The 23,496-nt window shown below is 54.8% G+C and overlaps 2 protein-coding genes across 8 annotated transcripts; one reads left to right on the top strand and one right to left on the bottom strand.

The window, feature by feature from the left end:
* Window positions 1-3,482: 3,482 nt before the first annotated feature.
* Window positions 3,483-11,734, bottom strand: USHBP1 (USH1 protein network component harmonin binding protein 1). Of its 2 annotated transcripts, none has more exons than XM_029219140.1 (12): window positions 11,222-11,734; window positions 10,979-11,127; window positions 10,310-10,748; window positions 7,985-8,110; window positions 7,673-7,809; window positions 7,361-7,501; window positions 6,912-7,124; window positions 6,040-6,289; window positions 5,268-5,489; window positions 4,459-4,565; window positions 4,124-4,246; window positions 3,483-3,867 (listed from the first exon to the last, which is right to left on the bottom strand). In XM_029219140.1, exons 1-12 carry the CDS (start codon window positions 11,282-11,284, stop codon window positions 3,678-3,680), a joined length of 2,160 nt encoding a protein of 719 aa, XP_029074973.1. In that variant the 5' UTR covers window positions 11,285-11,734; the 3' UTR covers window positions 3,483-3,677. The 2 variants fall into 2 exon arrangements, with proteins under 2 accessions (XP_029074973.1, XP_029074974.1); XM_029219141.1 differs by having other exon boundaries at window positions 6,912-7,082.
* Window positions 11,735-14,440: 2,706 nt separating this feature from the next.
* On the top strand, window positions 14,441-22,500 carry BABAM1 (BRISC and BRCA1 A complex member 1). 6 transcript variants are annotated; one of them, XM_029219110.1, is made up of 10 exons: window positions 14,478-14,539; window positions 14,850-14,938; window positions 15,443-15,781; window positions 16,989-17,047; window positions 17,642-17,762; window positions 17,843-17,921; window positions 18,641-18,665; window positions 20,615-20,744; window positions 20,940-21,026; window positions 22,001-22,486. In XM_029219110.1, exons 3-10 carry the CDS (start codon window positions 15,494-15,496, stop codon window positions 22,202-22,204), a joined length of 993 nt encoding a protein of 330 aa, XP_029074943.1. In that variant the 5' UTR covers window positions 14,478-14,539; window positions 14,850-14,938; window positions 15,443-15,493; the 3' UTR covers window positions 22,205-22,486. The 6 variants fall into 6 exon arrangements, with proteins under 6 accessions (XP_029074942.1, XP_029074943.1, XP_029074944.1 ...); XM_029219111.1 differs by having other exon boundaries at window positions 14,482-14,539; window positions 14,811-14,938; XM_029219112.1 differs by having other exon boundaries at window positions 14,490-14,539; window positions 14,811-14,938; window positions 15,448-15,781.
* The last annotated feature ends 996 nt before the right edge of the window (window positions 22,501-23,496 follow it).

Raw genomic sequence — 23,496 nt, 5'->3', positions numbered from 1 at the left:
GGGCCCGAGCCTCGCTCTCGCCGCCGCCGACCCCGCGCGCCGGCCTCGCGCTGCGGCCGGTTTGACACACAACGTTCCATTCGCGGGGCGGGCGGGGGGTGGGGGCGGGGGCAGGGGCGCGCGCCGCGGGCTGGGGGCGGGCGCTCGTTGCCCCGGCGACGGCCGCCCTTATAAGGACATGGGTGGCCGTGCGCGGCGCCCGGCGCCCAGGCCGGCGGGAGGGGCGAGGGCGGAGCGCGGGCCGCACGGCCAGACCCTCCTCCCTCTCCCTCCCTCTCCCACTCCACTCCCACCCCCGCCCTCGCCCAGCTCCAGCTTTAACCCCCGCCGGGCCGCGGCGGGAGCCTGGGCCAGTGCTGCCCTCTGCCCTTCCGCAGCCTCGCCAAGATGTCTCTCTAAGGCCCTCCCCTCCACCTCCGGCCTTGGACGTTGTGTAGCTCAGCCGCCCTCGAGGCGCCCCTCGGCACCACCCCCCTGCATTCCCGGCAGAAGCAATAATGGGGGGCCGGTTGCACCCGGGGGGCACGCCCCTGCGCAATACACACACACACACACACACACCCTGGGGCATTTCTTTGCACAGTTGCCTGATGGATTGTGTTTGCTTCCTCTTCCAGAAAGTCTCCGCGTCCGACCCCCACCCCACCCTTTCTCTGCTTGGGCTAACACCTGGTGCTCGGAATCTCCGGGGGGAAGGGATGTTGTGGTCTGCGGCCGGCGGGGGCGCGAGGTCGGGGGCGGGGGTGGGGTGGGGGGTGGCCTTCGCCAGAATTTCAGGCCTCTGTAGGCAGTGCGCCCACCCGCCCAGCGAGGCTGGAGGCGACAGGAATTCCCACCACCCCTGCGGGGCCTGCCCCTTTCCCCTTTAATTTCCTTTTCTTTCTGTGCTTCACAGAAAGGGCTTGGCCGGGGGCCGGCTGGACTACAGATGTCTCTTCCAGGCTCCCCAGAGCCTCCCAGTTGCCGTTCTGCCTCCACGTCACACACACACACACACACACACACACACACACACACACACCAAGACCCCGAGCTGGGGCAGCCAGCATATATTGCATATATTAAGCACTCTTTGTATGCCACCCCAGCCGCCCTGGGCAAAGAAACCTGGGCTTCTGTTTCTGGGCCTGTTAACATTTAACCGGCTGGAAAAGCCCTTCCTGCAGTGACTTTTCACCTTGGAGTCCTGCAGGTCCGGGCACCCGGCCTTATCTCCTGCCCTGTCCTGGGCTGAGCTGGACACCAGGGCACGTGGCAGGGCCTCTGAGGCTGTAGGCAGGAGAGCAGTGCCCTCTGCCCCCACCAGCTCCTACACCCTCGTCTCTCAGGAAGCGTCCTTGGGAAAAGCCATTACCCTCTCCAGATGACATCTGAGGGGGCACCCTCCGTGACTAGGGCAGGAGATGCTTGGAGATTATGCAGCATTTAAGATGATACCAAGGTTCTGGAGAAGCCAGGCAATAGATGCCCAGCCCTGGGCCTCTGGGCCTTCTGGGGAGGGTGTGGCTGGGTGTGAGGTGGGGGAGGTTTTAACAAGTACAGAAAGCAAGGACTAGAGTTAGACACGAGCAAGGACTTTCCATGGGTCTGACTAGAGAGGGGTTCTCTGCCCTGTAAGCCACTCTAGGGGAGGTGGGCCTGGATGGTTAGAGAGGACCCTTTGGTTCTGGGGGTGCCAGGGAACATGGGGGTGCTGGATGGGTTTTGAGGTGAGGACGGGAGTCCTAGGTCCCTGATCTGGACTTTCTAGGATCCTTGATGGGGTGGGGGGAGACGTGGAGGTGGGTGTCTCAGAGAAGAGATGAGAGATGGAGACTTGTAAGGGCGAGAAGCCTCAAGGAAAAGAGTCAGAGAGGGGCTGGAGAAGGGAGGAGGCAAGGAACTGGGGTTTGAAGGCCACAAGTCTGGAGGAAGGGGGCTCCTAAGTGGCGGTCTGGGGACCGGTTGGAGACTGCGAGGTCTGCAGCAGATCCCAGAACCTCGGATTGGTCCAACCCTTCGGCGGCCGCCCCGCCCCCTCCCAGTAGCTCCACCGCCCCGACACCCTGGGCCCTCCGGGGGAGGGTCGAAGTCCTGCCCCGCCCCCCTGACCCCTGCCCGTGGCCCCGCGGTGACATTTGACCTTGCAGCGGCCGCGGACTGGGGACAAAGAGGCCTGGGCCCATCTGCCGCGGGGGCACCCGTGGGAACCGCAAGACCCAGCTCCGGGCGGCCTGGGAACCTGCCCCCGCCCCCCAATGGCGACCTCAGCTCCTGCCTCCACCTCCAGCGCGAACTCCTTCCCCATCCTCCAACAGGTGACCTTGTCTCCTCTCGGGCCCACCCCCTCCACGGGTGGGACTCGGGGCTAAGGTCACTTAGACTCTTAGGGAGGGAGAGGGACAAGAGGGGGGTAAAGTCGGCTCCTCTGTTCGGCCACTGGCGACCTTGCCTGCCTGAGTTTGCCTGCTTTCTGCAAAGCCCGCTTTGGTCCAGAGAGAGTACGAGGGGTTCGAAGGTCACCAGCCCCAGCGCTTGCCCGAGGAGTCTGTGGATCCGGAGGACCAGGTTGAGTCCTGGCGGCTTACTAGCGCCGACCTCAGGCCAGCCTTGCCCTCCCAGGGAGAGCCGGTAACGCCGCGCACGCACCTGCACAGGTGCTGCCTGGAACCCCGCGCCCCGCCCCCACCACCACCGGGCTGAGAATGAAAATCTTTCTAATCCCCGTCTTGAGTTTCAGCTACCGCCCAAGACGGGACAGCTGGCCACTAATCCGGAGCGGCAGGGTCGAGCCCAGCCCCCCTTTCCCAACCCTGCCAGAGCCGGGTGGAAGGGCAAGGGGTGTGGCCTACGCAAATAACATGCTAATCAGTTGCCTGCTATTAATCTGACACTAACACCTCCTACAGCTCCCATCTCTGGCACGTGAAAGACTCAACTTCTCAGCCTGGCCAAGGGCCATCCAGGCCCTGGAGGGCAGTGTGCCTCTTTGCCCACCATTAGCACCTCTCTGAGTTCCTCATCAACAGCTGTACCAACCCCCTGAATGACTGCTTGCAGCTTTTCTTCCCTTTGCTTTGCTCACCACCCAGAGGCCCTTTACCTTAGCTCCACATTCTTTGAATGCAAATTCCAAAGCCACCTCGGATTCCTCCTCCCTCTACTTTCACTCAGGGAGCAATGCTCTTCCAGCTAATGTTCCACACCCTGAAGTGTTCAGGCTTCAGTCTTCCTTCTGGGTTATGGGTATCTTCCTCTTGGGAACATCTGCCAGGCCAAACCCAGCATTTCCCTGGGAAGGAGGTGTGCAGGGGAAGGTGTGCCCTGCCCCAGTGGACTCCTCCCTGGGCTTCTGGAGACAGATAAGGGTTGGAATTTCAGCTCTGGCTATGTAACCTCACTGAACCCTGAATCCCCCCAGCCAGCCCTGGGGATCCTGTCCCCACAGCCCAAGCTGCTTCTGGCATGACCCTGCTGACATGTCTCTTCACATGCCACATGGTGTCAGGCCAAAGATACCAAGTTTATCTCAAATGCCTGGCCACTATCAAGCCCCAGACACCCAGGTATCAGCCCCCATCACACCAAACACGCCTCAACATGCAAAGTCATGCCACGTGACATAACATCACCTAGAACAGTTTATGACATGAGCTGCCGTAACTATCTGGCACGTCCAGACACAACCAGAGCAGGGCTTATAGAAAGGTCCCCCCTGGCCGGGGAGGCAGGCAGGGCGGTCTTGGCCTCCCCAGGGCCCTTGCAGTGGCTTCCAGCACTGCCAGCTCCTCTGCCTGTCGGGCTTCCATTAGTGCCACCTGCTGCTCCAGCTTCCGCCGTTGCTCTTCCTGCTTCCGGTGGGCACCACGGAAGGCCATGACCAGGGCACTGGAGGGAGTAGGAGGATGAGCCAGGAAACAGCCCCCCATTCCACCCAAGACAGGGGCTATGTACTCCCAGCCCCAGACGGGAGCTCTTTGAGATTGGGTCTTCCTGGGGTCCCAGAATCACTCAGCAGGGGCTGACCCACATCAGGCACCAGAGGAGGTGTGGAATGGATTGAAGCTGCCATCCACCTTACAGGGGGGAAGCTGAGGCCCAGGGAGAGCCAGGGATGCTTCTGAGGTCACATAGGGGGACCTACCTGTGAGCTTTGCATAAATCACTGTTCAGCTCAGTACTCTGAGCACGTCTGGCTCGCCCCTTCTGAGCCACCTCTTCCAGCTCTTCCCGCAAGGACTGCAGCTGCTCCCGCAGGCCCAGAGCCCTGGTACAGGGGTGGAGAGAGAGGGGCTCACAGCCATAGCCAATCTTGTCTTCCTTCCCTCCTCCCACCCACCTGCCCAAGATGTTTCCATGTGAACACAACTGTATGCAGGTGTATACCCAGCCCTGCAGGGTATGCAACACCCCCACGGGCTCTCACATATTTCCCCTACCCAGGCCACATATCCCCCAGCACAGGACCCAGGCACACACCGGGTGAGTGATGCTGACAGTTCCTGGGCTAGCTCTTCTGGGTTCTGCACTTTGCTCACTTGGCCTCCATCAACAGCCCTGCTGCCACCAGGGACAGCCGGAGTGCCCTGTGGGATGCAGCAGGGAGGGTAGTGACACAGGCCTAGGCTGAGTGTGTGCTCAGCCCAAGTTGGACATCGAAGTTGCCCAGATTGTGGTGGCTACAGCCCCTGCTCTCACAGAGCCCCCACTCTGGTGAGATACCCCAATAAGGGTACAGTACCCAATAAGGGTATAGTACCCAATAACGGTACCTCAATAAGGTACAGGGGAATAAATAATATCTCATTTTCAGGCAGTCCACGATGACTTCCTGGAGGAGGTGATGTTTGAGCTCAGACCTGTAGAAGGTTGAGGACTTAATTAGAAAGTGACTGGTGTTCCTGGCAGGGGCACAGCACTTACAAAGCCCTGGAGGTAGGAGAGATGATTCAAAGGAGGGTTCCAGAAGCTGCTAAGGCTTTAAGCAGAGGACAGACATGATTAGACAGTAAGGGGCAAAAAGGAAAGCCTCAGGAAGGAAGCTGGAGGGGGAAAATGAATCAGCCTGGGGGTGGGAAGGAGGAGGCACAGGTGTGACTGGAAGACACTAAATCCCTTGGGGCTTATTGGGCTAAATACCCTCAAAGAAAGAAACGTGCAGCTTAAACATTCAACTCCTTTTTTTGTGTGTAGAAATGGAAACAGGCTCAAAGGGGGCTATGATTAACCAGGACCACATAGCCAGTAATATACTGCTATCCCTATCAGGTCCAGGCAGGGCCACTCACCTTGGACCACTCCTCTTCATCTCCACTGCTCCCGCCTCCACTGCTGTCTCCACCACTGCTGTTGGCCCCACCAGTCCAGAGCTTTGCGCGCTCCCAGCGCAGCTGCTCCAGCAGGAGCACGTGGGCTGGGCCCTGGGCTCGGAGGGCAGCCTCCCGCAGCTCCAGAGCCCGCTTCTCCCGCCGCACCAGCTGTAGCCGAAGCATCAGGTCTGCTAGGGTCTCCTAAGAGACCAAGGAGAGGGTAGAGGGTTTGCACCTCTAGGGTCAATTGTTGGGGAAAATGAGGCTCTAGGAGGCGCCCACTGAGAGCAGGTCAGGCAAGAACCCCAGCCCTCACCATGATCTTGCAAGATGGGAAATATCATCCATAAAAACTACAGCTGTAGAAATGGCAGTTCAGAGAGAGCAAGTAGATTAGACAAGGTCAAGTAGCAGTTCAGTGGAAGTGTCTGAGTCTCTCCAAATTCAGAACCTCAGCTTTCATGCCAGGTTATAACCCCCAGGTTATGTCCCCTGCCCCTATCTCTTTTCCATAGGAGGGACATTTTGGAAAGCCAGATTGGAAGTCTTGTGAGAAACTGAGTTCCAGAGGACGAATTCCTAATCATCCCTCAAAACCCCAGCTCCAACTCTCCTCCCTCCAGGAAGCTTGTCCCCAGCCCAGCAAAACTCTCCCTTGCTAATTGGTCCCTGAATCACATCTCTCTCAGACTCAGCAAAGAGTTTGGTCCCACCAGGAAAGACTGACACAGTGGCCACAGCCCATGTGTACCCGTGTGGCCACCAGGTCCTCCTGGATCTGCATCTTCTCCAGCCGGGGCAGGGCTGGGCCAGGCTGGGTCCCCAGAATGGCCTGCACCATGGCTTCTGCACGGGGCACAGCGGACATGGGTGCCAAGGTGGGACCAGGCTCTGGGGGAATCTTCACCAGAGCACGGCGTTCCTGAAGACGCTGGACGTAGCCATGGAGCTGTATAGCCACCTCCTGTGGTGTGGGCCTATCCACACTGCTGCCCTCGGGGCTACAGGAAACAGAAGAGGGGCCTATGTCAACGCTGCTGGACATGGTTGTGCTAACTTCGTGCCAACCCTGGTGGGCTTCATCAGCTTCCATCTTACTGACCATCATGGGTCCTTCCTATGCCATCTATGCTGGGCATGGTCAAACCAACATGGTAGGTACCATAATGTAAACCCCAATGGGCAACATCAGCCATCAATGATGAATGATGGATGAACACCATCATGCCGATGGGCACAGTCACTCATGTTATCATGGTGGATGCCATCACACCAACCCAATGGGGACCATCACTCAACTTGCCAACCCTGTCAGGCAGCATCATGCCAACGCCAGTGGGTACCAACATCAAGCCAACCCCATTAAGCTCCATCATGCCCTTTCTAATCAGTGGGCACCATCATCCATCTTCATGCCAACTCTGGTGGGTCCTATACCAACCCCAATGGCTGTCATCAGTGTGCCAACATTGTTGTGTAGCAACCAGCCAACTCCAGCAGGCCTCAATACCAACCATAGGAGCCATACCAACCCCCAACATGTGGCCAGTTCTGGGAGCCCCATTTTCTCCAATCGGAGCCCCACTCATTGGCCCACCCAGTCCCCAGGGTTCCCAGGGGTACCTTGGACGTGGATCCTGCAGTATCCCTCCATCCATGGCAGCCTCCTCTTGCACCAGAAGCCTCTGAGCTTCCTTCTCAGCCACCTCCAAGTCATCCATGAAGGCTTCTTCTGCTCCTGAGTCTGCCTTCCGAAGAGTGAGCAAGGCCCCATATGCCTCCTCACAGTGTTCACTGTGGGACACCAGTTCTGAGCGCTCCAGGACACCCATCTTGCTGTGTAGGTGACATCCTCACTTGCTCCTGGACCCCTCACTACTCCTCCCACCCCCGCCCCTGGGAGTTTGTAAACTCCTTCAGCACTCTTGGACTAAAATTGCCTTAAGTTAACTTCCGTGGTGAGGGAAAGTACTTTCCTGCGAGGACTCTGTCTCTCTCTGGGGATTGGGGCTATCCTCTGAGGACACCCATTTCCCTCCCAGTCAGTGATATCATGGGCAGGGTGCACTGACCTATACTGCAAGGCTAGACGCAATGCAGTGGCCTCAGCCTCCCGCTGGCCCAGCCGCATGCTGAGGCCCTCACACCGGCCCTTGTACTCCTGGAGCACAGCTGACAGCAGACGGTTGAAGCATTTGAGCTTCTCAATGTTCCTGCCTCCAGAGGTGGGGAAGAGGCAAAGTGAGAGGCCTTGAAGGGCAGTTAGAACCCAGTTGATTTCCACCTTTCCCCACCCCACCCCAAATCCAGCTCCAGACTCCTGGCTTTATAACCCAGCTGGGAGGCACCAGTGCCCTTATGAGCTCAGCATTTGTGGCTCTTACCCCTGGAGATGCTCCATCTGGGCTTCCATGATGTGCATCTCGGGGGCAAGGAGCTGGATGGGGAGAGACCCAAGCATCTGGGTGCTGGAATCACTCTGGAGGCGCCGGAGCAGGGGGTGAGCCAGGGAGAAGGGATCCTGCCAGAAGGAGGTGACTTGATTCACCCAGATTGTCACTGAGAGCCCAGCATCACGGGTTTAGGTCTTTTCCAACCCCAGAAGTTATTGGATCACATGACCAGGATTTGGGTCTCATGGCCCTGAATCCTAAGGATCTTAAGATCATGCATGATTTTCAGCTTCCCACAGTCACCTGAGTGCCCCAGGTCTCCCCATCAGCCCCAGAGCTGCTGGAACCACTACCCGAGCCGCCTGCTTGGTCACAGGAGGGAGGTGGGAAGGGCTTCAGCCTCAGCAGGGAATCCTGCAGCTCCTGGACCTGTGGGGGAATGGGGGATGTCAGGCCTGGGTGCTCAAAGCACCCACCATCCTTCCCTAAGACCTGTTCCTGGAGCAGTGGCAAGAGCCCCAGGTGGAAGGTAGGACCCCCAGACACTCATCCTGCCAAACCCCTCCCTGTATAACCTGGCACAAGTCACTCAGCCATTCAAGACTTCTCTTTCCTTAGACATACAGATGGCCGACAGGTACATAAAAAGACGCTCAACATCACTGATCCTTAGGGAAATGCAAATCAAAACCACAATGAGATACCACCTTACATCAGTTAGAAGGGCAAGCATCAAAAAGACAAGAGATAACAAGTGCTGGCGAGGATGTGGAGAAAAGGGAACCCTCATGCACCATTGGTGAGAATGTAAATAGGTGCAGCCGCTCTGGAAAAAAAGCATGGCATTTCCTCAAAAGAGTAAAAATAGAATGACCACATGATCCAGCAATTCCGCTTCTGGGTATTTATCCAAAAGAAACCAAAACACCAACACGAAAAGACATCTGTACCCTCATGTTTATTGCAGCATTATTTACAAGAGCCAAGACATGGAAGCAACCTAAGTGTCCGCTGATGGATGAGATGGATACGAAGATGTGGTGTATACATTTATACAATGAAACATTATTCATCCGTAGAAAAAGAAACCTTGCCATTTGTGACAACATAGAAGGACCTTGAAGGCACTATGCTAAGTGAAATTAATCAGCCAGATAAAGACAAATACTGTATGACCTCACTTATATGTGGAGTCTAAAGTAAAACAAGGGAATTCCCTGGCAGTCCAGTGGTTAGGACTCAGTGCTTTTACTGCGGTCACCCGGGGTTCAATCTGATCGGGGAACTGAGATCCCGCAAGCCGTGCGGCCCGGCATAAATCAATCAATTGATCCATCAATCAATCAAAAATTTTAAAAATTGAACTCACAGATACAGAGAATAGGTTGGTGGTTGCCAGAGGCAAGAGTGGGTAAAGGGCTTCCCTGGTGGCACAGTGGTTAAGAGTCCGCCTGCCCCGATGCAGGGGACACGGGTTTGTGCACCAGTCCGGGAAGATCCCGCATGCCGCGGAGCGGCTGGGCCCGTGAGCCATGGCCGCTGAGCCTGCGCGTCTGGAGCCTGTGCTCCGCAACGGGAGAGGCCACAACAGTGAGAGGCCCGCATACCGCAAAAAAAAAAAAAAGTGGGTAAATTTTTTTTAAAAAGACTCCTCTTTCCCAGCTGGTAAATGTGCTCCACTCTGTAGGGAAATGAGCCCCACTCCTCATGCTGGGCTCCCGCAGCCCCAAGTCTCACCTCCTCTGTCCCTCCTACCCTGACATCCCCTGGGCTCTGGACTTGGACACAGAACTGTCCCTTTAATGCCCCGTGTGGGTGGCTCATGGCATTTTGAGCTGATCAAGGCCCAAACAGCTCTGGTCTCCCTCCCACCAAACCTGCCCCTCCCGCAGGCTCCCTATGGCTCACTTCCAGTCTCCTAGGCTCCCAACCCAGGGCTCGTCCTCAACCCCTCTCCAGCTTTCACACCCCACCTGCCAGCTCCACCTTCAGCATCACCCAGAATCTGTCCACTTCTCACCACCTCCACAGCTTCCATCCCTTACATGTCTGGACCAGTGCCTCCTCCTGGATCTCCAAGATTCCAGCCTCTCCCTCCACTAGCTGTTCCTCCCACGGTGGTGAGAAGGCGCCTGTGAATGCCTGCATCAGGTCTCCACCCTTGCTTGCTCGGAACCCTCTGTGGCTCCCACCTCACTCAGAGCAAAAGCTCAAATCCTCCCTGCAGCCCGCAAGGCACTCCGGGATCTGCTCCCACCACCTCCGTACCCTTGTCTCCTCCTGCTCAGCCCCACACTGGCCTCCTCACTGTTCGTTGAACACAGTAATCACACTCCAACCTCAGGGCCTTTGCATATGCTGTTCCCTTTGCCTAGAATGCTCTTCCCCAGCTCCTTGCATGGTTCCTCCCTTGCCCCCCTGTGGTCTTCATTCAAGTGTCGCCGCCTCCTCACTGGGCCTCTCTGATCACCTTAACTAAGATTGCAAGGGACCTTTGTCTCTTTGGGGTTCAGCAGCCAAGCCTCCACAAAAGCTTTACAAATGAACAAATGATTGAATGTGTCCTACAACAGGCCTGCTGCCTCCCTCCCACCAGGGAGCCCTGGGAGGCAGGCCTGCCCCACTCACCTCCCTCTGCAGCATCTCCTTCTCAACCTGGAAGGCCTTCAGGGAGTTCTGTGTGCGGATCAGCTCGTCCTCACGGCTGCCCAGGGCCAAACGCAACCAGGCATTCCTTTCAGTCAATCGGGCTGCATCCCGCTGGCAGCTCCCAGCCTGCTCCTGCTCCAAGCAGGGCTTTGGTCCCCCCTCGCTTCTGTCCTTTGCCTCCAACGGCCCAGGACATCTTGGGGGCTGGTGGCGCCAGGCAGCAACAGCCGCTTCCAGAGAGCTCAGAGCTTGCTGGAGAGTCTGAAACACGTCAGGGGCTCTGGGTCCAGAGAGGACATTCTCCCTGTCCCGTGGGGCTGCCTCTGGGGCCTGGTGGGCTTCCTGGGCAGGCTCATAGGGCCCCTCGGGGGCTGCAGCAGGTCCCCTGCTAGAGTCCCCATCAACTTCTTTGTCAGTCCTGTGAAGAGGTGAGAGATGGAAAGATCTGGAAATGGGGTCATCTGGGGTAGCTAACACAAAGAGGCTTTGTAACAAGGCTGGGACTGCATCACACAGGGCCTCGAAAGTCAGACTGAGGGCAATGGGAGCCATGGCATGTGTGTGAGTAGGGGAGGGACATAAACAGATCTATGGGTGGGAAAGATGTGCCAGGCCTGTAGTGGGGGACACAGACCAAGTGGGCCTTACCTGCTCTCCAGGCCCTGCCCTTTGGCCTCCGCCTCAGGGCCCAGCGGCTCTGGCTTGCAGCTATCCTGAGATGGCACAGGGCCCGGCTCGGAGCTCCCACTGGCTGCCTCAGCCTCTTCTGAACTCTCTGCTACAGGGTCCAGCTCACCCTGCAAATGATCCCCAGAGCTGAGCTCTAAGCCAGGCAGGTCTGGGTCCTGGGGTCTCGCAGAGTTGGGTGTGGCAGGGAGGGGGGACACTTACGGGCAGAGCGGCGTGCCTCCCTCGCCGGCTTCGGGGCCGTGTGGCCCTGGCACTCATTGTCATCCAGAAATCAGGGTCCCCTGAATCCTCCTCCTTCCTCACCCCCTAAAACCACCACCTGATCTCAGCTCAAAGCAAATGATAGCCTCAATTTCCTGTTCTGTGATATAGGCATTGATTTCACTTCTCTGAAAGGATCTTGAGTTATCAATGTTGATTTGAATGCCTCCCTTGACGGTCAGCTCACAACCTCTCAAATTTGCCCTCACCTTTTCTTTCTTTTCTGCCTCCTTTATTTTTCACTACCTCTTTGCTCCTCTTCCTCCCCTATATGGGCTTGGGACGAGGACTTCAACAGTCCTCTCTCCTCCCCAGGGCTCTCCTGAACCAAAGATTCCAATCCTGGGGTTTGGTCCCCTCAGCCGCTCTAATTCCCTGTTCTTCTGGGGGCACCTTGGTCAGAAAACCAAGTCCCTGGACACTCTTGGGGTCACTCTGGCCACTGCCTACTCAGGCTTGGCCTGGCCAAGGCCAGCCTGGGAGGAGCCAGGAAACAGGAAGCCCACTCCCCGGCCATGTGACTTGTTATTGTGCAGTTTCCTCTTCAAGGACAGCGGCTTCCTCCAGCCCCAGCAGGAGGACATATGTCCAGCTCCCACTATGTCAGTCCCTCCTCGCCTCTGCTTCCAAGCCCGTGGCTCCTCCATCTCTGACCCTTGGATTTTATTTCTCAGAAGCTAGAATGCTCCCCTGGGCTGAGGCTCTCCAGCTGGCTCCCCTGTGAACTTCTTTCCTCTGCCTATACCTTCAGTGTCAGGGTCAGAGTTCTCATTCCACTTCAAGTCACAGACAGACCTGGGATTGGTACCCCTGAGCAAGTGATGATCCCCTCTGAGCCTCAATTTCTATATCTTCCTACAGTGTCATGGGAGTTTGTTTTTTTTCAAAACAAACAACTTTTTATTGAAGTATAGTTGATTTACAATGTTGTAGTAGTTTAAGGTGTAAAGCAAAGTGATTTTATTCTTTTCATTCTTTTTTTATTCTTTTTTAGGTTCTTTCCATTATAGGTTATTGCAGGATATTGAATATAGTTCCCTGTGCCATACGTAGGTCCTTGTTTTTTTTAATCTATTTTATATATAGTAGTATGTACCTATTAATCCCAAACTCCTAATTTATCCCTTCCTCCTCCCTTCCCCTTTGGTAACCATAAGTTTTTTTCTTTTCTTTTTTTGTCCCCCCTCCTTTGTTTTTTGGCCGTGCCACACAGCTTGTGGGATCTTAGTTCCCCGACCAAGGATTGAACCCAGGCCCTCACCTGGGCCTTCAGCGGTGAGGGTGCAGAGCCCTAACCACTGGACTGCCAGGGAATTCCCAGTAACCATAAGTTTGATTTTTATGTCTGTGAGTCTATTTCTGTTTTGTAAATAAGTTCATTTGTATCATTTTTTTTAGATTCTACATATAGGTGATATCATATGGCATTTGTCTTTGTCTACTCACTTCACTTAGTATGATAATCTCTAGGTCCATCTATGTTTCTGCAAATGGCATTATTTCATTCTTTTTTATGGCTCAGTAATATTCCATATTGTGTGTGTGTGTGTGTGTGTGTGTGTGTGTGTGTGTGTATACATATATTCCAGTGTTATAGAAATTTTAACAAGCAATTTGCACATGGCCAGGCACCATCTGGAACTGAATCATAAGGCACCCTCCTTGTTCCCTACTACCTCTGACCATCCCATCTCTGTTTCCTCTGCCAGCTACTGTTTCTTCTCCATAAATGCTGGATTCCTCAGAGCCCAGATGGTCCCTACATCCTGCTCATTTTTCCTGCATCCACCTCTAAAGGGCCTCCTCCTCATCTCCATCCATAGTCACAGCCCAAGCCTCTCCTCCCCAACCTGGATACCAGCCCAGCTCCCTCCCTGGGCTCCCCAGCCATCCCTCCACTCCCTTCCCCACCAAGGCTGCAGAGATCTCACTGTTCACCTACCTGGCTCATACACCCTCCATAGCTCCCCATTGCCCTTGGGAAACATTTCAAGCTCTTCAGCCTGGCATTCAAGGTCTTTAAAAAAATTATGCCTGCGGCTGGCACCAATCCAATGTGTACTCCACACTCTAGCCGCTATAACCTCCTCTGTGAACAGCTGAAGTTTCTCAGTTCTCTCACACCCTGGTGCCTTTGGCCATGCCTTAACCTCTGCCTGAAACACACCTTCCTTGCTTCTGCACTTCTGTGTAAACTGTGCAGAGCCTGGGATAGCCTGAATCTTCTTGGTCCCACTGACAGAAGCTATGAGGCTGAATCTTCCTGTTTCTGTGTCCCCAAAGGTAGTAGCGAGAGAAGTTGCAATTCTCTGACTTCGGGGTACCCGGGGCATTGAAATTCTCACTCTTAGCTTCTGCTCTGGCCATATTAACCTGTGAGAGGTTCCACCACTCCAAGGCTCTTCAAAGCCTCCAGACTTTTGCCCAGGCGGTTTCTTCTGCCTGGAATGACCTTCCTCCTCTTGTTTTTCTAGCAAATTCTCCATCCTTCAAGGCTCATTTTCCACAGCCCCTCTGGGCTGTCACTGAACCAGAGCCTGGCTGATGTGGACAGGCTTAGCAGACTTTAACAAATAAAGAAACTGAGGCTCAGTTTTTAAATGGTTATGGAGCTGAAGGGAGAACTGTGCATGAAGAAGGAAGGGTGGTTTGAAATAGTTCTGGCTTAGCATTTTTTATTTTTTGCAAATATTTGTGAAATAAGGAGCAGAATTAAATAATTGGGAGGGCCCTTGGGCTCTGGACCTCGCCCACCTCTGCCGCAAAAACCCCTCACTGAGGTTCAGTCAACTCTATTAATCACCAATCAGCCCCACCTCTTCTAAATCCCACCCAACTCAGTCCTGCTACGTTTAATCACACTGCAAACTAGGACTTCTCCATCTTTCTGAGACTATCCCATTGAAAGCCCAACTCCACTCTGCCTTGTTACGGTAGAAACGCTGACCCGCGCAGTCCGAATCCGCCAGAAACATAAAAGCTCCGCCTTATCTGACTTTAGCCAATCACATTCCAGATCCCGCCCCCCTCAGCTCCTCTCCAGTCTATCACAATCCAAACCCCACCTCCTAGAACAGTATCAGCCTATCAGCTTCCAAGGCTCTCCAGCCTCGTCCCATACATCTCTCCTCTAGGCCTGCTGCCTGCTGAACTACATTTCCCAGGAGGCGTGGCGGCCGCGCCGTACCATTTCCGGCTGGTAAAGATGGCGGTTTCCTAGCGATTCGGCAGCTGAGTCGGAGGGAGGCTCACGCTACGGTGAGCAGGAGTTGGGTGGTGAAAGCGTGCGGGATCCGTCCCTAGAGGCCCAACTTCCCTAGCCCCACAAATTCAGCCCCTCACTTGCCCTGAGGTTTCCGCCTTCAGCTCTGGTTTCTCCTGCAGTCTAGCCTCCATCCCTCTTGCTGCAGCTAAGCTGTGTTTTCCTTAGAGGTTGTGGGGACTGCAAGGGTCAGAGACGATCCCCGGCAGCCCGCACCCATTGCCCAGATGGGCAAACTGTTCCACTAGCGTCCTGTTTTTCCTCAAGGGAATTGTAATACCAGATCTGCTCCCCTTCCGTGTGCAGACACCCCCTAGGCAGCCAGCGCTCCGCTGCGGAGGAGGGAACCCTAGAAGTTATTATTCTTTTATTCACCAAGACCTCTTCAGTTTCAGGTAACAAAAAAACCCAACTCAATCTGGTTTAAGCAAGAAAGGGAATTTAGGCATAGCTGGATTCAGGTGCTCAGAAGTGTATCTGTCGTTTTTTGGGTGAGCATCATTACAGGCAAGCTCTGTTTTCCTTCTTGGAGGCAAAAGAGGCTCCTAGCAGCTCTCGACTTGTAACTTCCCCAGCTTTGCAACTCTGACGAGTTCCTTTCCTCTAACAGCACTATTGGAAGTCTCAGAGCTGCCCCTCACTGGCGTGTGTTGGGTCCTGTCCCTACCTCTGAGCCATTCACAGTGGCTCACTAGCCAAAAGGGGGAGGGGAGGGGTTAGCCCTACAGAAAAAAAAAGGGAGACTGTTATCTCGAGTCAGAGTGGATGCTGGGCTGATAAGTGTTAAAGGCACCCATCCTACAGATGAGGAAACTGAGACCCTGAGAGGAGTTACTCTTAGTAAGCGACTCATGCCCTGTTCTCCTGCCCAATAACCAAATGCTTTTAAAACCCCTAAGGGAAGGATCCTGGCTTCCCCCATACCTGCTCCATCCAGCCACTCAGGAGCCATGGAGGTGGCAGAGCCCAGCAGTCCCGCTGAAGAGGAGGAGGAGGAGGAAGAGGAGCAGTCAGCTGAGCCCAGACCCCGCACTCGCTCCAACCCTGAGGGGGCGGAGGACCGGGCGCTGGGGGCCCAGGCCAGTGTGGGCAGCCGCAGCGAGGGCGAGGGTGAGGCGGCCAGTGCTGACGACGGGACCGCCAACCCTCCCGGAGCCGGTCCCAAGCCGTGGCAGGTGCCTCCACCAGCCCCAGAGGTCCAGGTGCGGACGCCAAGGGTCAACTGTCCAGAGAAAGTGGTAAGTGAGGGGCTTGACCAGTGGCTTCGAGGTGTTAGGGAACCTTGGGTTACACATAGTCTTTTAGGATCCACTCTGGAAAACAGTCCCTTTGTTCTAGTCTCCTAGGGCTGCCACAGCAAGTTACCACAAACTCGGTGGCTTAAAACAACAGAAATTCATTTTCTCACAGTTCCAGATGCCAGAAGTCTGAAATGAACGTGTCACATTCCCTCTGCAGGCTCTAGGGGAGGAGGCTTCCTTGACTTTTCCAGCCTCTGGTGGCTCCAGTCGTTCCTTGGCTTGTGGCTGCATCACTGCAATCTGTCTTCACATAGCCTTCCCCTTTGTGTCTCCCAGTCTTCTCTTTTCTTTTATTCTTTCTTTTTTTGTTTGTCTTTTTTTGGCCGAGCAGCATGCGGGATCTTAGTTCCCTGACCAGGGATCGAACCCGTGCCCCCTGCAGTGGAAGCGCAGAGTCTTAACCACTGGACCGCCAGGGAAGTCCCCAGTCTTTTCTTTTATAAGCACACTTGTTCTTAGATCAGAATGATCTTATCTCAAGATCTTTACCTTAATTGCATCAGCAAAGACCCTAATTCCAAATAAATTCACATTCTGAGGTTCCAGGTGGATATATCTTTTAAATTTATTTATTTATCTTTGGCTGCATTGGGTCTATAGCTGCGTGCGAACTTTCTCTAGTTGCGGCGAGCAGACTCCTCATTGCGGAGGCTTCTCTTGTTCTGGAGCACAGGCTCTAGGCGTGCGGGCTTCAGTAGTTGTGGCACGCGGGCTCAGTAGTTGTGGCGCATGGGATTAGTTGCTCCGCGGCATGCGGGATCCTCCCAGACCAGGGCTCGAACCCGTGTCCCCTGCATTAGCAGGCGAATTCCTAAACCACCATGCCACCAGGGAAGTCCCAGGTGGATCTATCTTTTAGAGAGCCACAATTCATCCCACTATTCCCTTGTTTTCTTGTTTCTGTGTTGAATGTTCTCTGGTTTGTTTGTTCACTCATCAACCTGGACTCCTAGTCCAGTGCTCATTTCCCTCAGCTGCCTCCTTCTAAAGTGGATGGCTTAGCTGGGAATTGGGAGTCATCATATGGCCTTTTCCAATGGGGCTGCTTGGAGAGGGCCAGCAGAGTGGTGTGGGGGCCTGCATTAATGTTCAGTCGCCCGGTGCTGCTAGTCACAGCTCTCACCACCCTTCAACTTCATTGCAGATCATCTGCCTGGACCTGTCGGAGGAAATGTCGCTGCCAAAGCTAGAGTCATTAAATAGGTGAGAGGAATATTTGGGGGCTTGAGCTTGCAGCTATGGCTAGGAAGGGCCCAGCCCAAAAAACGCAGGGCTGTCTCTCTCAGACTCACCCCCGGGGCCTGGCGGTATTGGAGAGTAGCAATGATAACTGGTAATGATACAGCTGCGGCCCATCGGGGCTGTGTTCTAAGCACTTGAGAGCGATCACACGCCACCCAGGTCACAGCCATGACTCGGAAACTCCAAGAAGCAAAATGACTTGCCTGAGGCCTCCCAGCAAATGGGCAGAGCCAGATTCAGACCAAGGCCTGGCGGACTCCAAAACTCTTGCCCCTGAGCAGCTAAGTCTCATTGGGGTCAGGTGGCAGGGCCTGGATGGGGCCTGAGGACGAGCCTGCCTTGCCCTCCCTGGCACTCGTGATGACCCGCGGCTGAGCAAAGGTGGGGTGCCTCCCACAGATCAGATGTGAGACCCAGGCTGGCCAGAGGGACCCATCGGAGAGGGCAAGAGCTGGAGGGGGGGTCAGCTAGGCTGGGTTCGCGGCTGGGCTCTGCTGCCCCCACTGCCGCATGACCTGGGCCTTAACTACCCGGTCACCCTCTGGCCCTCCCCAGCTCCAAAACCAATGCCCTCAACGTCTCCCAGAAAATGATCGAGATGTTCGTGCGGACAAAACACAAGATTGACAAGAGCCACGAGTTCGCGCTGGTGGTGGTGAACGATGACACTGCCTGGGTGAGACTGGGCAGGGCTGGGTGCCCTGGGGTCCCCTGGGGCTGAGGGAGCACCTCGCTGAGTCCCATGCTTCCCTGCAGCTGTCCGGCCTGACCTCTGATCCCCGAGAACTCTGCAGTTGCCTCTACGACCTGGAGACGGCCTCCTGCTCCACCTTCAGTATCCTTTCCACGCAGGGAGCCCCGGGGAGCGGCCTGGCTCGGCCTGGCTCAGGTCTAGATCCCAGCTCTGCCACATCAGGCTTGGGCCAGCCACGTCTCTGAGCCTCAGTTTTTTCATCTGTAAAATGAGAGCCACAAAACCTCCTGCCCCACAGGGTCGCTGTGAAGATAGTCAGAATACAGAAGCAAAAACAGCTGATTTGGACTCTGGATGTCAAAAATGCATCCACCTGGGGAACACTTCATGAAGGGCTAAGTACACAGTGGGTGCTCAGCAAATGGCCGTATGTGACTGAAAAGTCACAATCATTGCTACAGCCCCTCCAACCTGGGCATAGCACATTTTATATTAACTTGAACATTAAAGGCTCACTGCAGCCCAGAACTTAAATATAATATGATCCCTGTGAGTTACAAAGAAAACAGTAATGAGGGGAGGGGAACAGGGACACCCATGGCTCTCTCCATGAGGAGAATGGCCCTAGCCCTGAGGGAAAGGGGGCTTTGAATCACTAAGGGCCTTCAGGGCATCTGATGCCAGCCCCCTAGTTTATGATCTGTGCTGAGGGAAAACAGGCTCAGAGAGGGCAAGCGACTGGGACAGGGTCACACAGCGTGTGTCCTGGCAACCGGCTCAGAGGCACCTGCGCTCTCCCGGCATCAGGAGGGAAGCCACCCACCCATGCGCTGCTCTGCTCTCCTTAGCATTCGCACCAGATTTGGAAGGTCTCTTCAGCCTCATGTAAGTCCCCCATGGGGAAATTATTGTTCACCTTTGAAGAGAAGAACCCTTTCTGGGTAAAAGCTCCAAACAGCCCAGAAATAGTCCTTTAGGGAGGCCTAAAGCCTTCCTTTCTCACCCTTTCTCACTGGAACAATTGCTCACTTGCCTGTCTGGAAGCATTTTTGCAAAAGAGGTTCCTTCTCAAATCTCGCCCTTTGTGTTATTCTCTGACAGCCCAGTGGTTCTCCACTACTTTCTTATTGATTGATTGATTGCTGCGCTGGGTCTTTGTAGCTGCGCGCAGGCTTTCTCTAGTTGCGGCGAGCGGGGGCTACTCTTTGTTGCAGTGCACAGGCTTCTCATTGCGGTGGCCTCTCTTGCTGCAGAGCATGAGCTGTAGGCGCATGGGCTTCAGTAGTTGCAGCATGCGGGCCCTAGAGCACATGGGCTTCAGTAGTTGCAATGCATGGGCTCAGTAGTTGTAGCGCGCAGGCTCAGTAGTTGTGCACGGGCTTAGTTGCTCCGCGGCATGTGGGATCTTCCCAGACCAGGGATCAAACCCGTGTCCCCTGCATTGGTAGGCGGATTCTTAACCATGGGACCACCAGGGAAGTCCCTCCACTACTTTTTTTTTTTTTTGTGGTACGCGGGCCTCTCACCGCCATGGCCTCTCACGCTGCGGAGCACAGGCTCCAGACGCGCAAGCTCAGTGGCCATGGCTCACGGGCGCAGCCGCTCCGCGGCATGTGGGATCCTCCTGGACCAGGGCACAAACCCGCGTCCCCCGCATCAGCAGGCGGACTCCCAACCACCGCGCCACCAGGGAAGACCCACTACTTTCTTTTAACCTGGAGGCAGCCAACTTTTTCTTTAAAGGACCAGATAGTAAATATTTTTGACTTTGTTGGCCACATCGTTTCTGTCTTGGCAACCAGACTCTGCCCATTTTAATTAGAAAGCAGCCACAGACCACAGGTACGCAAGTGGGCATGGCTGTGTGCCAATAAAACTTTATTTGCAGGCACAGATTTGAATTTCACATTTCTGATTGTCACAAAATATTCTCCTTTTGGTTTTCTTTCTTCCCAACCTTTAAAAATGAAAAAGGTTCTTAGCTTGTGGGCCCAAGTATTCTAAGCCCTGTTTTTACCAGCCCCTTGATGGTAGCCAAGGAGGTTGTTTTGCCCATCTCAGCAGATTTTGGAAGTGAATCTATGGGGTAAATTCCTAATGGAGAACAGGCTGGAACAAGGTGGTGTGTGTTTTTAATTTTGCTAGACTTTGCCAAAGCACTTTCCCGGGAAATTAACCCTGTTTACCTCCCCCAGCACCGGGGTTGCTCACACGCCTGAAAGTCCTGCCCATCTGATAGGTGGGAAGAGGCTGCATCTTATTTTGCTGTGCTTTTCTTTTCATTCATTTTTAAGCCATTCAGTATTCTTTCAGTAAATTTGTCTATTTGTTCCCTTTACCTATTTTTCTAGGGGGATGTCGGCTTTTTTCTTGTTGGTGATCAGATTTGTTTTTTACATATTAAGGACATTAGCCCTCTATCTGCCTAGTGCCCTGTACTCAATGTGAGAACCATCTGTGGCTGAGTGGGCAACTGGGCAGTGACTTTGCATATAAGATCTGGTCCCTGCTTCAGAGTCTCCTGGCCTGGTAGGGCAGGTCCAGCTCAACACAGTGATGGGGGACGTTCAGGATGCTGAGGGTGGCCTGAGCAGGCCCTAGCTTTGGGGTCAGCAAAACCTCTGATGGAGCAGGAGAGGTCAGGCAGAAAGGCGAAGCTGGGGAGGTGCTGGGGCAGAGGGAACAGCATGTGGGAAGGCTCAGAGGCAACAGTGAACTTGGGAGGGGTCAGGTGGGGCCTCACATACACGGTGAGGAGCTGGGCTCTCTGAGGGTGACAATAGGGGTGTGCTACCAGGGTGTGCTCTGACCTGTCCCCCATCCCTGCGGCGCAGCCAACAGAAGACCGAGCTGCCAGTCACAGAGAATGTGCAGACGATTCCACCGCCGTACGTGGTCCGAACCATCCTGGTCTATAGTCGTCCACCCTGCCAGCCCCAGTTCTCCCTGACGGAGCCCATGAAGGTGAGGGAGGCCTGGGAGAGGGAGGGATGCCTACAGCCAGCAGGATGGTGGTTAGACACTAGGAGGGACTTCCTGACCACAGGAGCTGGGGTGCCTAGAGTCAGGTTCCCAGAGTCTTGGGCAGTAGCTGGGAAATTGTGATCATGGGGGCATGGGGTGACCAAAGTCCCAAAGGCTGGCTTTCTTCCCCTGCAGAAAATGTTCCAGTGCCCGTATTTCTTCTTTGATGTTGTTTACATCCACAACGGCGCCGACGAGAAGGAGGAGGAGATGAGTTGGAAGGTGAGAGGCTGCTGTGGGTGTGGGTGGCAGGCGGATGTAGGCGCAGATGGGATGGCTCCAAACCCACCTGCCCCGGCCTTGAGGGAAAGGGGGGCTTTGAATCACTAAGGGACTTCAGGGCATCTAATGCCAGCCCCCTAGTTCATGATCTGTGCTGAGGGAAAACAGGCTCAGAGAGGGCCAGCAACTAGGCCAGGGTCACACAGTGTGTCTCTGACGGAGTGGCACCTGGCAACAGGCTCAGAGGCACCTGTGCTCTCCTGGCATCAGGAGGAGGGAAGTCACCCATCCCTGCCCACCCATGCACGGCTCTGCCATTAGTCTTCTCTTTAGCGTTCCTGGTCCTGCTGGATCATGGTCATTCAACTTCCATTTCCCACATGTCTTCAGTGAACTAATGGGGCTGTTGGGACAGTGGCCCATGAGTATGTAGGGTCCTGTCCACTTCATCCCCAGCATCCCCTGCTTCTCTCTCTTCCTGCCTTCGCTTTCTCTGTGTCCTCTGCCTGGAGCATGCTTCCCTCCCTGCCTTGCCAGGCTCTGCTGGTCCTTTACATCCCAGCCCTGAACTAGTTGTGGCATCTCGAGTCGGCCACTTATCTCTCTGAGCCTCACTTTACCCAACTGTGAGCAGAGGGGGTTGAGCCCAGCTCCTACTTATACTTCAGTACCCAAACGGGAAGTCCCTACTTGGAGAAAACTTCCCTGCTCCTCAAGGTAGATCAGCATGGGGGCTGAGGTCATTGTATCCGACTGTGCCTCTCCAGGCTAGGGGCTCCAGCACTGAGACCTCTTGGGGTCCCTAGCACTGAGTGGGTGGCAGGAAATGTTTGCTGAATGTGGGAATGTTTTCTCGAAAACTCCTCTTTACCCTTCGGAACCCATTCCTGAGGCCCCCTCCTGGGAGGCCCTCCAGGACAGGGAGGGCCTGTCAGGGGAACCTCTGCCTGAACAGCCCTTCCTTGGCCCCATAGGACATGTTTGCCTTCATGGGAAGCCTGGATACCAAGGGTACCAGCTATAAGTACGAGGTGGCGCTGGCTGGGCCAGCCCTTGAGCTGCACAATTGTATGGCCAAGCTTCTGGCTCACCCGCTGCAGCGGCCCTGCCAAAGCCACGCCTCCTACAGCCTGCTGGAGGAGGACGATGAAGCCGCCGAGGCTGAGGCCACTGTCTGAACCGTCCCTGTACATCCAACCTTCTAATACGATGAAACATTCGGCCGAGAATGCTGGTTCTCACACTGGGCTCTGTGGGACCCCCAGAGGGAGGTCTAGGAGGTATCCAAGGCACCTGGGGAGCCCTGAAGGGAACCTAGGATTCCAGGAAGCATCCCAGGGACTCTGGACACCCATTCCCTATGTTTCCCAGCCCATATCCCACTCCCAGTTTTTCAGTTGTGATTCTTGTTGTGCCCTGTGTGATTTTTGCCATCAAAATAAAAATCTGAGAATCCCTAACCCAGGTCCACAACGATCAACTTGTGTTCATTGGAATCTTTTTCGTTGCAAGTGACAGAAAACCCACCCACTGAGCAGAAAGGAAAATGGCTTGGTTCTTGTGGATAAGAAGCCGTGGTGTAGCTTCAGGCTTTGCTGTATCCAGGTGCTCTGACATTGCCATTGGGGAGGGCTGAAATACCCTGCGTGGTTGGTGTTCAGTGTGCCCTGCTTTCCTCCCAACCCGTGGAAAGGGGTGAGATGGCTGTGACTGCTCCCCAAATCCCAACCCAGGTGAAGTGAGGGCTCTCCCAGCACCCCTTACGACTGGCCTTGCCTAGGTCATGTAACCTTGCATTGGGCCAGTCATGGGCCAGAGCTGTGGTACACTCTGATTGGCCAGGACTCCATCAAGCTTCTCTGGTAAGGAAGCTTTATAGTTCCATCAGGAAATAGTGTGGGTGCTCCCCAGAGGAAGGGAGACAGATATAACAGGTGCATCACTCAACTATCTTACTGGATGATGAGCAATTGTGAAAAAAAAAAAGCTTACCAGCTAGGTTTTCTTAGTTCCTTATCAAACAAAAATAGCTTTATCGAGAAACAGCTTTTCCTTCCCATGAGGATTTATTAGGCACCTGTGTGCCAGGCCCCTCGTTCAACTTCACACCAGTCTGGAAAGGATTATTCTCCCATTTTGCATGTGGGGAAACTAGAGCCCTAAGAGGCTCAGGGCTCCAAAGTAATGGACTCCCGACTCCGCAGAACTGAAAATGGGCAACACAGAGCCACTGCGGGAGGGAGATATTAATTGAAGCCTAACATACTATCAGGGCTGCGTGCGCTAATGGAGGCCGCCTCTGCAGATGGTTCTGTAAGACCTAATGCCTTGGCACCATCGGGTCCCGGGAGCGTAGCTTCACCCCCTCCAGCAGGCTGTGTTAGTGTTTACGCGGTTTTGAGAGATAACGGCACACACGACGACCTCCACCCTACCGGGACCTTATCGGCTGCCCCTAGCCCTGCCTGGG

The sequence above is a fragment of the Monodon monoceros genome, unplaced genomic scaffold, assembly GCF_005190385.1.
Source record: "Monodon monoceros isolate NGI ecotype Baffin Bay Population unplaced genomic scaffold, NGI_Narwhal_1 Super_Scaffold_12, whole genome shotgun sequence".
Lineage (NCBI taxonomy): Eukaryota > Metazoa > Chordata > Mammalia > Artiodactyla > Monodontidae > Monodon > Monodon monoceros.
The sequence above is the reverse complement of the archived record's forward strand: the minus strand, read 5'-3'. Positions and strand labels throughout refer to the sequence as shown.

Coding starts and splice junctions, on each gene's coding strand:
- USHBP1 (XM_029219140.1), bottom strand. CDS start 11,284: ATGACAATGAGTGCCAGGGCCACACGGCCCCGAAGCCGGCGAGGGAGG. Junction 10,749..10,978: donor GGGCAGGGCCTGGAGAGCAG/GTAAGGCCCACT, acceptor ACCTCTTCACAG/GACTGACAAAGAAGTTGATG. Junction 7,502..7,672: donor CAGATGGAGCATCTCCAGGG/GTAAGAGCCACA, acceptor CTCTGGAGGCAG/GAACATTGAGAAGCTCAAAT.
- BABAM1 (XM_029219109.1), top strand. CDS start 15,494: ATGGAGGTGGCAGAGCCCAGCAGTCCCGCTGAAGAGGAGGAGGAGGAG. Junction 17,048..17,641: donor AAGCTAGAGTCATTAAATAG/GTGAGAGGAATA, acceptor GGCCCTCCCCAG/CTCCAAAACCAATGCCCTCA. Junction 21,027..22,000: donor AGGAGGAGATGAGTTGGAAG/GTGAGAGGCTGC, acceptor TTGGCCCCATAG/GACATGTTTGCCTTCATGGG.